General features: G+C 39.5%; 1 protein-coding gene across 4 annotated transcripts in view; it reads left to right on the forward strand.

The window, feature by feature from the left end:
- The window catches only part of LOC139413844 (TOX high mobility group box family member 2-like), a 186,172-nt gene that overhangs the window by 115,529 nt on the left and 54,079 nt on the right, over positions 1 to 16,564 (forward strand). For all 4 annotated transcript variants that reach the window (XM_071161638.1, XM_071161639.1, XM_071161640.1 and 1 more), the window contains one exon: positions 8,184 to 8,447. In XM_071161638.1, coding sequence (XP_071017739.1) covers positions 8,184 to 8,447 — 264 coding nt within the window. The remainder of the gene's footprint in view (positions 1 to 8,183; positions 8,448 to 16,564) is intronic.

The raw sequence follows: 16,564 nt of genomic DNA on the forward strand, positions 1-16,564 counted from the left end.
TAGCACCTAGATCTTATGCACAGATTCTGCCAGACCTGGGCCCTGACAGTAAATCTCAGTAAGACCAAAATAATGGTGTTCCAAAAAAGGTCCAGTCACCAGGACCACAAATACAAATTCCATCTAGACACTGTTGCCCTAGAGCACACAAAAAACTATACATACCTTGGCCTAAACATCAGCGCCACAGGTAACTTCCACAAAGCTGTGAACGATCTGAGAGACAAGGCAAGAAGGGCATTCTATGCCATCAAAAGGAACATAAATTTCAACATACCAATTAGGATTTGGCTAAAAATACTTTAATCAGTCATAGAGCCCATTGCCCTTTATGGTTGTGAGGTCTGTGGCTCGCTCACCAACCAAGACTTCACAAAATGGGACTAACACCAAATTGAGACTCTGCACGCAGATTTCTGCAAAAATATCCTCTGTGTACAACGTAGAACACCAAATAATGCATGCAGAGCAGAATTAGGACGATACCCACTAATTATCAAAATCCAGAAAAGAGCCGTTAAATTCTATAACCACCTAAAAGGAAGCGATTCCCAAACCTTCCATAACAAAGCCATCACCTACAGAGAGATGAACCTGGAGAAGAGTCCCCTAAGCAAGCTGGTCCTGGGGCTCTGTTCACAAACACAAACCCACCCTACAGAGCCCCAGGACAGCAGCACAATTAGACCCATGAAAAAACAAAAAGATAATTACTTGACACATTGGAAAGAACTAACAAAAAAACAGAGCAAACTAGAATGCTATTTGGCCCTAAACAGAGAGTACACAGCGGCAGAATACCTGACCACTGTGACTGACCCAAAATTAAGGAAAGCTTTGACTATGTACAGACTCAGCGAGCATACCTTGCTATTGAGAAAGGCCGCCGTAGGCAGACATGGCTCTCAAGAGAAGACAGGCTATGTGCTCACTGCCCACAAAATGAGGTGGAAACTGAGCTGCACTTTCTAACCTCCTGCCCAATGTATGACCATATTAGAGAGACATATTTCCCTCAGATTACACAGATCCACAAAGAATTCAAAAACAAATCCAATTTTGATAAACTCCCATATCTACTGGGTGAAATTCCACAGTGTGCCATCACAGCAGCAAGATTTGTGACCTGTTGCCACGAGAAAAGGGCAACCAGTGAAGAACAAACACCATTGTAAATACAACCCATATTTATGCTTATTTATTTTATCTTGTGTCCTTTAACCATTTGTACATGGTTAAAACACTGTATATATATATATATATATATATATATATATATATATATATAATATGACATTTAGATTGTCTTTATTGTTTTGAAACTTCTGTATGTGTAATGTTTACTGTTAATTTTTATTGTTTATTTAACTTTATATATTCACTTTAAATATTATCTACCTCACTTGCTTTGGCAATGTTAACACATGTTTCCCATGCCAATAAAGCCCCTTGAATTGAATTGAATTGAATTGAGAGAGCGAGAGGGAGAGAAGGAGAGGGAGGGAGGGAGGGAGGGAGGGAGGGAGGGAGGGAGGGAGGGAGGGAGGGATAGAGAGAGAGAGAGAGAGAGATAGGATAGGATAGGATAGATAGATAGAAAGGGGGCTGAGGGGAGGTGGGAGGGAGAGAGGGAGAGATAGGATAGGATAGGATAGATAGATAGAAAGGGGGCTGAGGGGAGGTGGGAGGGAGAGAGGGAGAGATAGGATAAATAGATAGATAGATAGATAGATAGATAGATAGATAGATAGATAGATAGATAGATAGATAGATAGATAGATAGATAGATAGATAGATGGAAAGGGGGCTGAGGGGAGGTGGGAGGGAGAGATGCTGTGTTTATTTATTTTCCCTTTTGTTCTTTAATAACCATTTGCAAATCGTTACAACACTGTATATATACATATGCCATTTATAATGTCTTTATTCTTTTGGAAATTCTATGAGTGTAATGTTTACTGTTCATTTTTATTATTTATTTCACTTTTGCATATTATCTACTTCACTTGCTTTGGCAATGTTAACATATGTTTCCCATGGCAATAAAGCCCCTTGAATTGAATAGAATTTAATTTGAGAAGAGAGAGAGAGAGAAAGAGAGAGAGAGAGGGGGAGGTGGAGAGAGAGAGCTGGAGAGGGAGAGGGAGAGAGGGAGAGAGGGGAGAGAGAGGGAGAGAGGGAGAGAGGGGGAGAGAGAGGGAGAGAGAGAGAGAGAGAGAGAGAGAGGGAGGTGGAGAGAGAGAGGTGGAGAGGGAGAGAGGGAGAGGGAGAGAGGGAGAGGGAGAGAGAGAGAGATAGGATGGGATATATAGAATGGGAGGCTGAGGGGAGGCGGGAGGTGTAGGATGGGATAGATAGAATGGGGGGCTGAGGGGAGGTGTAGGATGGGATAGATAGAATGGGGGGCTGAGGGGAGGTGGGAGATGTAGGATGGGATAGATAGAATGGGGGGCTGAGATGAGGTGGGAGGTGTAGGATGGGATAGATAGAATGGGGGGCTGAGGGGATGTGGGAGGTGTAGGATGGGATAGATAGTATGGGGGGCTGAGGGGAGGTGGGAGGTGTAGGATGGGATAGATAGAATGGGGGGCTGAGGGGAGGTGTAGGATGGGATAGATAGAATGGGGGGCTGAGGGGAGGTGGGAGATGTAGGATGGGATAGATAGAATGGGGGGCTGAGATGAGGTGGGAGGTGTAGGATGGGATAGATAGAATGGGGGGCTGAGGGGATGTGGGAGGTGTAGGATGGGATAGATAGAATGGGGGGCTGAGGGGAGGTGGGAGGTGTAGGATGGGATAGATAGAATGGGGGGCTGAGGGGAGGTGGGAGGTGTAGGATGGGATAGATAGAATGGGGGGCTGAGGGGAGGTGGGAGGTGTAGGATGGCAGTAAGTTGAGACAGGCCCACTTTCTGTTGTTCTAGAGAGGCTCTTTGTGGTGTGCTGATATCCCTGACATGATATTGTAGCAAAATAACACAACTGATGGATGTAATTAAAGCCTGTATTAGAGAGAGGGACAGATAAACACCACAGAGAGAGAGACACACACATTTCTTTCCACAGGATGCAGCTTATGCCCCACCCTCTTCAACATATATATCAACGAATTTGCAAGGGCATTAGAACAGTCTTCAGCACGCGGCCTCACCCTACTAGAATCTGAAGTCAAATGTCTACTGTTTGCTGATGATCTGGTGCTTCTGTCACCAACCAAGGAGGGCCTACAGTAGCACCTAGATCTTCTGCACAGATTCTGCCAGACCTGGGCCCTGACAGTAAATCTCAGTAAGACCAAAATAATGGTGTTCCAAAAAAGGTCCAGTTGCCAGGACCACAAATACAAATTCCATCTAGACACCGTTGCCCTAGAGCATACAAAAAACTATACATACCTCGACCTAAACATCAGCGCCACAGGTAACTTCTATGTCATCAGAAGGAACATAAAATCAACATACCAATTAGGATCTGGCTAAAAATACTTACATCTGTTATAGAACCCATTGCTCTTTGTGGTTGTGAGGTCTGGGGTCTGCTCACCAACCAAGAATTCACAAAATGGGACAAACACCGAATTGAGACTCTTCATGCAGAATTCTGCAAAAAAACATCCTTAGTGTACAAAGTAAAACACCAAATAATGCATGCTGAGCAGAATTATGCCAATACCTGCTAATTTTCAAAATCCAGCAATGAGCCGTTAAATTCTACAACCACCTAAAAGGAGGCGATTCCCAAACCTTCCATAACAAAGCCATCACCTACAGAGAGATGAACCTGGAGAAGAATCCCCTAAGCAAGCTTGTCCTGGGGCTCTGTTCACAAACACAAACACACCCCATAGAGCCTCAGGACAGCAACACAATTAGACCCAATCAAATCATGAGAAAACAAAAAGTAATTACTTGACACAACAAAGCAGAGGAAACTAGAATGCTTTTTGGCCCTAAACAGAGAGTACACAGTGGCAGAATACCTGACCACTGTGACTGACCCAAACTTAAGGAAAGCTTTGAAAATGTACAGACTAAGTGAGCATATTGAGAAAGGCCGCCGCAGGCAGACCTGGCTCTCAAGAAAAGACAGGCTATGTGCACACTGCCCACAAAATGAGGTGGAAACTGAGCTGCACTTCCTAACCTCCTGTCCAATGTATGACCATATTAGAGACACATATTTCCCTCAGATTACACAGACCCACAAAGAATTCAAAAACAAACCAGATTTTGATAAATTATTTATACCTGTTGCCACAAGAAAAAGACAACCAGTGAGAACAAACACCATTTTTAAAAAAAATATTTCACTTTTGTTTGTTATCTACTTCACTTGCATAGGGAATGTTAACATGTGTTTCCCATTCCAATAAAGCCCTTAAATTGAATTGAATTGAATTGAATTGAGAGGGAGAGAGAGAGAGAGAGAGAGAGAGAGAGAGAGAGAGAGAGAGAGAGAGAGAGAGAGAGAGAGAGAGAGAGAGAGAGACAGACAGACAGAGAGAGAAAGAGAGAGAAAGAGAGAGAGAGACAGAGAGAGATAGAGAAAGAGAGAGAGAGAGAGAGAGAGAGAGAGAGAGAGTAAGACAGAGCAAGACAAAGTGAGAGGAAAAGGGTAGAAGGGGGTGTAATGATAAATCATAATTTGACAAACCTCATATAGTTCTCTTCCCCTCTGACTCATCTAGTTACTGAGGTGTATATAAGAACAGATATATATGCTGGGAACTGGGAATGGCCTGAATTTACTGTTGTGGGTCCCATTCCACCTTAAAGCATAATTCCTTTATTATTTTGCATATACATTTGAGACAATAAAATGGAGTATAGTGCATGTATATTTTGATGTGATTTATTTATTTAAGTATCTACAGGATGCCCAGCCCACATGGATTATAACACACTGTATTCATAAATTGATATGTCCGAATATATAATAATATGACTTCAAATCATTAGCTAGATATCGTTTGTCTACTGAAGGCAGCCTGTTCAGACAAGTCCCATTTGATGAGCCCAGCTAGTTGAAGCAGCACTGTGGAAAGTTAGCTCAGTGCCAACAAAGATAACCTGGAAAGCTTCCCAATCGATGATATTTTCCCTCTCATTCCATCCCCACACCAACTGTCTGTTCATCTGTTTCTCTTAAATGAAAGGTGCATTAAAATGTGCGCCAAACTCTCTGAAGACCTCCGCACTTAATTAAAACAGAACAGAGATGCTGCGTCGCAAATGGAACCCTATAGTGCACTACTTTGGACTAGGAGCCTGTATAGGGAATAGGATGCCATTTAAGATGTAGAAAAAAATGTTTGCAACTTTTTTTTTTACCCAGAATAGATGTGGAAATATTTTCTCAAATGGAATGCCAACACTACTGATCAAGAAGGAGCCCCCCCCCTCTCCCTTTGTGAGAGTGAAGCCTACAAATTGTGTGAAATAAAATATGGCATTGTGCATTAGAATGGAATCCATAAGAGAAGAAGCGCTTCGAGAAATAGTGGAGGTGCCTTTGTTGGAGTCGACGGCGTACAATGAGGACAGACTCTGGCCTATGTGAGCCATCAAACACATGCCTACAGATGTAGGATATTCATTTGATCACCCTGTTGCAGGATAACGTTCCTGCAGTGCAGGACATTTTAAAATAGTAGTGTATTTGAGGTTTAAAAAGGCTTCTGAAGTTTCTAATTTCCACTTTGACATTTCAGACCTGCTTTACTAAAAATGTATCAACACCTACAAAAAAAATTCCATTAATTATAATCCACATAATAAATTCCTGTGGCTGCAGGATTCTTTTTCTGCTGTAGCAAACTGGCTCAAATGAAGATCCTACATCTGTACATATTGTTTAGATGTGACTTTTAAAGGGGAAAGGAGGAAGAGTATGCATTAGCTGCCGTATAACTTGGCTCTGTGTACTATACATTCAATCTTAGTCTGTATAGAATATGAACGATTTATCCTGCAACTATTCAACTGGGACTGTCCTTGATATTTACATTTTATCATCAAGGTCATCCGACAAGGCTCCAGAGTAATGTAAAATGTTACACTTATTACTCACTAGCCCTCTCTTACGAAGTTGAAAAAAGCTAAGGATTGGATTTGATTGGAAGAAGTGTTTTTCTACTGTGGAAAAACCAAACACATTGTCCATGGTTGATTAACATGCCCTTTGTACTTATGATATAGCATAAACTGTAAGACACTTAAGATAAGTGATGACTGTGCAAAGGGCCTGTCAAGGCTTAGAAGAATGTCTGGTTAAGTCTGAGGCTGCGTACCAAACAGGGCTAACAAAATACTGCACTATGAAGGGAATAGGGTGTCCCATGGGACACAGCCTCAATCTTAACAGTACCTAGTGTCTAACCTCATTGTGAAAGATCATGGAGATGTGAGTTCTCCCAGAAGATTCAACGAGGTACTCACTTCACACAATGGCTCCAATGTTTACAACAGACAAGTTAGTTTCCTTCCAACAATTATGAGGGAAATTCAATCTCCGGAAATGTTTGTTTTCTTGTCCATTAGACCAAACAATTACACAATCCCCGAAGGTTTACAAAAACATTGGTCTTCAAAGGACAATTTAGAAAATTTATATCCACGCTTTCCCAGACAATGCAATTACATTTTTTTCCCCCTTTTCCCATTCATGGTCACTAGTTGCGAGGAGATGCATGTTTAAGTGTTGTGTTCGTTCAACGTCTACATCCCTCCTTTACAATAAGTCATAAATTGCAATTGCAACTTCGTTGGTCGTGACCAGATTGAGGCTGGGTTTTTTTGTCGTATTTTTCAGTCTATGTCTTTAATTTGCTGTAGGGGTTATTTAGCATTATAAACTGGGTGGTTCGTGCCATGAATGCTGATTGGCTGACATCCAAGGTATATCAGACTGTATACCACGTGTATGACAAAACATTTATTTGTACTGCTCTAATTACGTTGGTAACCAGTTTATAATAGCAATAAGGCACCTCTGGATTACTGAAGTGATCAAATAATCTAATGCATTCAATTGGCTATAATTAGGGGATCTAGATTCTTTGATCACTTCAGTAAAAGCTATTGGTGGTGGGTTGACTTAATATGTTCTAGCGGTTTCGTAACATTGTACCCAGTTCAATGCATTTGATTACTGCACCATTTTGGTAAAAGCTACACAACAGACTGGTGGTGGGTTGATATTAAATAATTGTGTCTTACTACAGTACTGACAGTAGCTAGCTGTCTACTACCTTTCAGTTATTTACTTCAACTTTAGTAGAAAAGAGCTCTCTGAGAATCCCTTTTTCCTTGGCTTTGCCTTGTATTTTCTGAAAGGATTCTCTTGAGATAAATGACCACTCCAGTGCAGAGGATGACAGCCTACACAAAGATGATATTGAATTGATTTCTGAAATGTTTCAGAACTGACATTTTTATGTATACGCCAAGAAATGAATCATAAAAAATGGATTAAAAACCCCTTGAATGGCTGACACAGGAATATTATTTGTGATGATTAACTTGACTCAGTCATTACAGAGGGAGTCAAGTCAGAGTGCCTCAGACAAAATTGCTTTTTTCGTTCCCATTGAATTTCCCAGGTATTTATTTAATTTTTTTCCCTACTTTAGAATTCAGAATGATATTTTTCCAGATATGCATACTGCTATTCTGAAAACATGGAAACAAATGATCTGCTGTATTTCATGTACATTTAGTGTATTCAGATGTCTGAAAGCTCATGTTACTGTTATGCACTAGAGACTTTAAACATGAGAAGCTTATAGGTAGCGTGTAACTGGGGACTGTGGGTGGAGAGTGGGGTTATAGGGAGATGTACCCTTTATCATTGTCATAACAACCATCCCTGGGGTGGGGGGCACCCTTTCCTCATTAAATAATTGACTGTTCTCAAAATGACCTCTCCCCTACACACCTCAGATGGTCTAAAATCCTACAGTTCTCAGGGCTAACCTACCTATAAGCTACATCAATCCTACAGTTCTCATGACTAACCTACCTATACGTTACATCAATCCTACAGTTCTCATGACTAACCTACCTACGCGCTACATCAATCCTACAGTTCTCATGACTAACCTACCTACGCGCTACATCAATCCTACAGAGCTCATGGCAGTACATACAATCTCACATCATCTCCCTCTCTGTTTGTCCTTCCAGAGCTATTCCGGACAGGGAGGAGGAGGAGGCGGTGGGAACGGTGCGGGGGACGAGGACTACGAGATCCCCCCCATCACCCCTCCTAACCACGCCGAGCCCTCCCTTCTCCACCTGATGGACCCAGAGTCGGGCTACCTGTGCCACTCCCTAGGGGCCCACCACAACGGCCTGCTCAACCCCTACTCCTACCAGGAGCTGCCCGCCCTCATGATGTCCAATATGCTGGCCCAAGACGGCCACCTGCCCTCCAGCCAAATGCCCTCGGTGAGTCCCCCACAAGCGGTTTGCTTTGATATCACACCTGGGTTGAAATACTATTCGAAATCATTTCAAATACTTCATCTGTGCTCTATTTAGTTTTCCTGTTGCAATGGAGCTAGTAGAACAGTTCTACAAACGACTGGTCCGCCCACCTGGCAGACCAGGCAGCCTTAAGCAAACACAACAAAGTATTGCAAGTAGTCGGTCTGATACTGATTAACCCACTCCATAATTTGGTGGTAGCAACGACTGGTGGTCAGAGGGTTGTGTTCCTTGTCGCTTGCCTGAGGAGACTAGTATGCCTAAAATAGTTTGCAGTTTGAAACAGATACAGTTTGAAACAGATACAGTTTGAAACAACTGTCTCAAAATGGGCATTTCTACAAATAGTTTGGATGAGGAGAACATAGATGGTTTGTCTCAAGGGAAAGCTCTAGACTGCCTACTCTTCTGCTTTGTAACTTTTTGAATAGTCAAATTTTACATTAACAACACAGGCTATGTAAATCATGTCTCTGTTGGTTTCATATGACATGCAATATCAAGAAGAAGGTAAAGTAAGAGATTGCCCTGTCAGCTCTGACACACAAAGGTTTGTGGGTAAATCCAGCAGTGTCAAACATCCAATATGAATACACTGATTGCTATAATGTATGAATACAGCCTCACTCAGCCTTTTTACACAAACTTCTTCAGTGTGCCACAAGTTGTCATCCTTAGCCATAATTGTATTCATGAGAAAAGGCAGGAAATCGACATTGTTTCCATATGTCTGGAATGAGATCATTCTCTATAAAACAGTCAAATGCATCCCAAATGGCACCCTCTTCTCTGCAAGGTGCACTACTTTTGACAAGGGCTCATAGGGCTCTGGTTGAAAGTAGTGCACTATGTAGGGAATAGGGTGCATTTTGGGCCATATTTATCATCTACTGTATACACCATCAGTATAATGAAACTGTCTATATAGAGAGTAGAGACACTTTCATGTACCTGGTCAGAGAAACAAAGTGTAATTTTAACTGAGAAAATTAAATCAACTTTTTTTATACAGAAACTGTATAGAGACTGAGAGTTCAAGGTATTAACTTAGGACCAGCATATCTGATTGTATACTTGGTCATACTGTATCATCAATACACACAATTATGGCTTTGGAAATTATATCCGCACAAAAACAAATATCAGCTTTTTTATTACTATGAAAAGTATTATCCAGACAGTAAATCTGGATATTTGATATTTCACAAAATAACTATGGTTTCCTTTGAATTATGGTGTCTTTTGAGAGTCTTTTAATGTAGCCATATAGAGAACATGGAGGTATTTTCGTGGCGACACTACACTAAACAGGATGAGACCTTCAAGCGTTCAAGAGTTTAAGTGTCTTTGGGTTTTTGAAAAGCGCTATATAATAAAGTATTATTGATCAAGTATTATTATTATTATTTATTATTATTATTTATTATTATTTATTATTATTATTATTATTATTATTATTCACAGCCATACATGTCTTCCACTTATAGTAATGGCTGCATCTTATTTGATCCTTACAGATCATCCAGGTTGTCAATTTGTCTTTTGTAGAAGCATATACAGAGAGAGCATCCATACATTGTGTACTAGATAACATCGTGATTGTATGTCATGTATATGTTTGCCCCAAATACATGATACACACAAGATTGTATACGTTGAGAAATGTATAAATACTCATGTACACAGTATTGTTTCGAGGGCAAGGAGTGTATTTGAATATGATTAATCACTATACTCATGTGACTTCACATCTGTATACTATATATTGGTGTTGGTGTATATAGTTGTGTATATATTGGTGTATATATTAGTGTTGGTGTATATAGTTGTGTATATATTGGTGTATATATTACTGATGGTGTATATAGTTGTGTATATATTGGTGTATATATTACTGATGGTGTATATAGTTGGTTTTTATATTGGTGTATATATTATGGATGGTGTATATAGTTGGTTTATATATTGGTGTATATATTACTGATGGTGTATATAGTTGGTTTTTATATTGGTGTATATATTATGGATGGTGTATATAGTTGGTTTTTATATTGGTGTATATATTATGGATGGTGTATATAGTTGGTTTATATATTGGTGTATATATTACTGATGGTGTATATAGTTGGTTTTTATATTGGTGTATATATTATGGATGGTGTATATAGTTGGTTTATATATTGGTGTATATATTACTGATGGTGTATATAGTTGGTTTATATATTGGTGTATATATTACTGATGGTGTATATAGTTGGTTTATACTTTGGTGTATATATTAGTGTTGGTGTATATAGTTGGTTTATATATTGGTGTATATATTATGGATGGTGTATATAGTTGGTTTATATATTGGTGTATATATTACTGATGGTGTATATAGTTGGTTTTTATATTGGTGTATATATTATGGATGGTGTATATAGTTGGTTTATATATTGGTGTATATAGTTGGTTTATATATTGGTGTATATATTAGTGTTGGTGTATATAGTTGGTTTATATATTAGTGTATATATTACTGATGGTGTATATAGTTGGTTTTTATATTGGTGTATATATTACTGATGGTGTATATAGTTGGTTTATATATTGGTGTATATATTACTGATGGTGTATATAGTTGGTTTTTATATTGGTGTATATATTATGGATGGTGTATATAGTTGGTTTATATATTGGTGTATATATTACTGATGGTGTATATAGTTGGTTTATATATTGGTGTATATATTATGGATGGTGTATATAGTTGGTTTATATATTGGTGTATATATTACTGATGGTGTATATAGTTGGTTTATATATTGGTGTATATATTAGTGTTGGTGTATATAGTTGGTTTATATATTAGTGTATATATTACTGATGGTGTATATAGTTGGTTTTTATATTGGTGTATATATTACTGATGGTGTATATAGTTGGTTTATATATTGGTGTATATATTACTGATGGTGTATATAGTTGGTTTATATATTGGTGTATATATTACTGATGGTGTATATAGTTGGTTTTTATATTGGTGTATATATTACTGATGGTGTATATAGTTGGTTTTTATATTGGTGTATATATTATGGATGGTGTATATAGTTGGTTTATATATTGGTGTATATATTACTGATGGTGTATATAGTTGGTTTATATATTGGTGTATATATTATGGATGGTGTATATAGTTGGTTTATATATTGGTGTATATATTACTGATGGTGTATATAGTTGGTTTATATATTGGTGTATATATTAGTGTTGGTGTATATAGTTGGTTTATATATTAGTGTATATATTACTGATGGTGTATATAGTTGGTTTTTATATTGGTGTATATATTACTGATGGTGTATATAGTTGGTTTATATATTGGTGTATATATTACTGATGGTGTATATAGTTGTTTATATATTGGTGTATATATTACTGATGGTGTATATAGTTGGTTTTTATATTGGTGTATATATTACTGATGATGTATATAGTTGGTTTTTATATTGGTGTATACATTACGGATGGTGTATATAGTTGGTTTATATATTGGTGTATATATTACTGATGGTGTATATAGTTCTACATGTTGGTGAATATTACTGATGGTGTATATAGTTGGTTTATATATTGGTGTATATATTACTGATGGTGTATATAGTTGGTTTTTATATTGGTGTATATATTACTGATGGTGTATATAGTTCTACATGTTGGTGAATATTACTGATGGTGTATATAGTTGGTTTTTATATTGGTGTATATATTATGGATGGTGTATATAGTTGGTTTTTATATTGGTGTATATATTACTGATGGTGTATATAGTTCTACATGTTGGTGAATATTACTGATGGTGTATATAGTTGGTTTATATATTGGTGTATATATTACTGATGGTGTATATAGTTCTACATGTTGGTGAATATTACTGATGGTGTATATAGTTGGTTTATATATTGGTGTATATATTACTGATGGTGTATATAGTTCTACATGTTGGTGAATATTACTGATGGTGTATATAGTTGGTTTATATATTGGTGTATATATTACTGTTGGTGTATATAGTTCTATATGTTGGTGTATATATCACTGATGGTGTATATAGTTGGTTTATATATTGGTGTATATACTACTGATGGTGTATATAGTTGTGTATATATTGGTGTATATATTAGTGTTGGTGTATATAGTTGGTTTATACTTTGGTGTATATATTAGTGTTGGTGTATATAGTTGGTTTATATATTGGTGTATATATTACTGATTGTGTATATAGTTGGTTTTTATATTGGTGTATATATTATGGATGGTGTATATAGTTGGTTTATATATTGGTGTATATATTACTGATGGTGTATATAGTTGGTTTATATATTGGTGTATATATTAGTGTTGGTGTATATAGTTGTGTATATATTGGTGTATATATTAGTGTTGGTGTACATAGTTGGTTTATATATTGGTGTATATATTAGTGTTGGTGTATATAGTTGGTTTATATATTGGTGTATATATTAGTGTTGGTGTATATAGTTGGTTTATATATTGGTGTATATATTACTGATGGTGTATATAGTTGTGTATATATTGGTGTATATATTAGTGTTGGTGTATATAGTTGGCATATATTGATGTATATTTTAGTGTTCAAATCAGAATCAGAATCAAATCAAATTTTGTTTGTCACATACACGTGTTTAGCACATGTTATTGTGGGTGTAGCAAAAGGCTTGTGTTTCTAGCTCCAACAGGGCAGTAATATCTAACAAGTAATATATAACAATAGACACAATCTAAACTAAAGTAAAGTAAAGTAAATAGAATTAAGAGTATATTACTTTTTTGACAAGCAATGTCAGAGCGGCATAGATTAAGATACAGTAGAATAGGATAGATTACAGTATATACGTATGAGATGTATATGGGGGTGACACTCTAGACCCAAACTGATACAGACCTATATCCATCCTGCCCGGCCTTTCCAAAGTCTTCCAAAGCCAAGTTAACAAACAGATCACTGACCATTTAGAATCCCACCGTACCTTCTCCGCTGTGCTCAAGGTACTAAATGATATCATAACCGCCATCGATAAAAGACGTCTTCATCGACCTGGCCAAGGCTTTTGACTCTGTCAATCACCGTATGCTTATCGGCAGACTCAACAGCCTTGGTTTCTCAAATGACTGCCTCGCCTGGTTCTCCAACTACTTCTCTGATTGAGTTCAGTGTGTCAAATCGGAGGGCCTGATGTCCGGACCTCTGGCAGTCTCTATGGGGGTGTCGCAGGGTCAAATTCTCGGGCCGACTCTTTTCTCTGTATACATCAATGATGTTGCTCTTGCTGTGGGTGATTCCCTGATCCACCTCTACGCAGACGACACCATTCTGTATACATCTGGCCCTTCTTTGGACACTGTGTTAACAAACCTCCAAACTAGCTTCAATGCCATACAACACTCCTTCCGTGGTCTCCAACTGCTCTTAAATGCTAGTAAAACTAAATGCATGCTCTTCAACCGATCACTGCCCGTACCCACCCGCCCGACTAGCATCACTACTCTGGACGGTTCTGACCTAGAATATGTGGACAACTACAAATACCTAGGTGTCTGGCTAGACTGTAAACTCTCCTTCCGGACTCATATTAAGCATCTCCAATCCAAAATGAAATCTAGAATCTGCTTCCTATTTCGCAAAAAGCCTCCTTCATTCACGCTGCCAAATATACCCTCAAAAACTGACTATCTTACCGTTCCTCGACTTCGGCGATATCATTTACAAAATAGCCTCCAACACACTGCTCAGCAAACTGGATGCAGTCTATCACAGTGCCATCCATTTTATCACCAATGCCCCATTTACCACCCACCACTGCGACCTGTATGCTCTCGTCGGCTGGCTACATATTCTTCGCCAGACCCACTGGCTCCAGGGCATCTATAAGTCTTTGCTAGGTAAAGCTCCGCCTTATGCCAGCTGACTGGTCACCATAACAACACCCACCTGTAGCACGTGCTCCAGCAGGTATATCTCACTGGTCATCCCCAAAGCCAACACCTCCTTTCCTTCCAGTTCTCTGCTGCCAATGACTGGAACGAATTGCAAAAATCGCTGAAGTTGGAGACTTATATCTCCCTCACTAACTTTAAGCATCAGCTATCTGAGCAGCTCACTGATCGCTGCCGCTGTACACAGCCCATCTGTAAATAACCCATCCAACTACCTACCTCTTCACCATATTGTTTTTATTGACTTTTTTTGCTCTTTTGCACACCAGTATTTCTACTTGCACATCATCATCTGCACATCTATCACTTCAGTGTTAATTTGCTAAATTGTAATTACTTCGCTACTATGGCCTATTTATTGCCTTGCCTCCTTACTCCATTTGCACACACTGTATATAGACTTTTCTGTTGTTATTGACTGTACCTTTGCTTATCCCATGTGTAACTCTGTGTTGATGTTTTTTGTCGCACTGCTTTGCTTTATCTTGGCCAGGTCGCAATTGTAAATGAGAACTTGTTTTCAACTGGCCTACCTGGTTAAATAAAGGTGAAATATATATATATATATTATTTTTAAATAAGTAATGCAAAATATGTAAACATCATTAATATCAAGTTTCAGGTATGACCCAGATGCAGACAGTGTTGAAGAATCAAATGTTTATTACTAAAACAGGTGCAGGCAAATGGCAGGCAAACGACAGGTCAAAGGCAGGGAGGGGTCAATAATACAGAGAGGGTGCAAAGGGTACAGAACAGCAGCCAGGGTCAGGGTCAGGGTCAGGGCAGGCAGGGGTCAATAATACAGAGAGGGTGCAAAGGGTACAGAACAGAAGGCAGGGTCAGGGTCAGGGTCATGGTCAGGGCAGGCAGGGGTCAATAATACAGAGAGGGTACAAAGGGTACAGAACAGCAGGCAGTCTCAGGGTCAGGGGTCAATAAGCCAGTAAGGTGAGGTAAGGTACAGAACAACAGGCAGTCTCAGGGTCAGGGCAAGCAGGGGTCAATAAGCCAGTAAGGTGGGGTAAGATACAGAACGGCAGGCAGTCTCAGGGTCAGGGGTCAATAAGCCAGTAAGGTGGGGTAAGGTACAGAACGGCAGGCAGTCTCAGGGTCAGGGGTCAATAAGCCAGTAAGGTACAGAACGGCAGGCAGTCTCAGGGTCAGGGGTCAATAAGCCAGTAAGGTACAGAACGGCAGGCAGTCTCAGGGTCAGGGCAGGCAGGGGTCAATAAGCCAGTAAGGTATAGAACAGCAGGCAGGCTCAGGTTCAGGGCAGGCATAACGGTCAAAACCGGGAAGGACTAGAATACAGGAGCAAGAAACAGGCATGAGCAGGGGAACAAACTCTAGTAGGCTTCATGAACAAAATGAACTGGCAACAGACAAACAGAGAACACAGGTATAAAGACACAGGGGATAATGGGGAAGATTGGCGACACCTGGAGGGGGGTGGAGACAAGCATAAAGACGTGAAACAGATCAGGGTGTGACAATTAAAGTGACTAGTGTTCCAATTATTAAAGAGGCCAGTGACTTCAAGTCTATGTATATAGGGCAGCAGCCTCGAATGTGCTAGTAATGGCTATTTAACAGTCGGATGGCCTCGGTCCCAGCTTTGATTCACCTGTACTGACCTCGCCTTCTGGATGATAGCGGGGTAAATAGGCAGTGGCTCGGGTGGTTGTTGTCCTTTTTGCCTTCCTGTGACATCGGCTGCTGTAGGTGTCCTGGAGGGCAGGTAGTTTGCCCCCGGTGACGTGTTGGGCAGACTGCACCACCCTCTGGAGAGCCCTGCGTTTGCGGGCAGTACAGTTTCCGTACCAGATGGTGATACAGCCCAACAGGATGCTCTCAATTGTGCATCTGTTAAAGTTTGTGAGGGTTTTAGGTGCCAATCCAAATTTCTTCAGCCTCCCTAAGGTTGAAGAGGTGCTGCTGCGCCTTCTTCACCACACTGTCTGTGTGAGTGGACCATTTCAGTTTGTCAGTGATGTGTACGCTGAGTAACTTGAAGCTTTCCATCTTCTCCTCTGCTATCCTGACGATGTGGATGGGGAAGTGTTCCCTCTGCT

This window comes from Oncorhynchus clarkii, chromosome 7 (genome assembly GCF_045791955.1).
Source record: "Oncorhynchus clarkii lewisi isolate Uvic-CL-2024 chromosome 7, UVic_Ocla_1.0, whole genome shotgun sequence".
Taxonomy (NCBI): domain Eukaryota; kingdom Metazoa; phylum Chordata; class Actinopteri; order Salmoniformes; family Salmonidae; genus Oncorhynchus; species Oncorhynchus clarkii.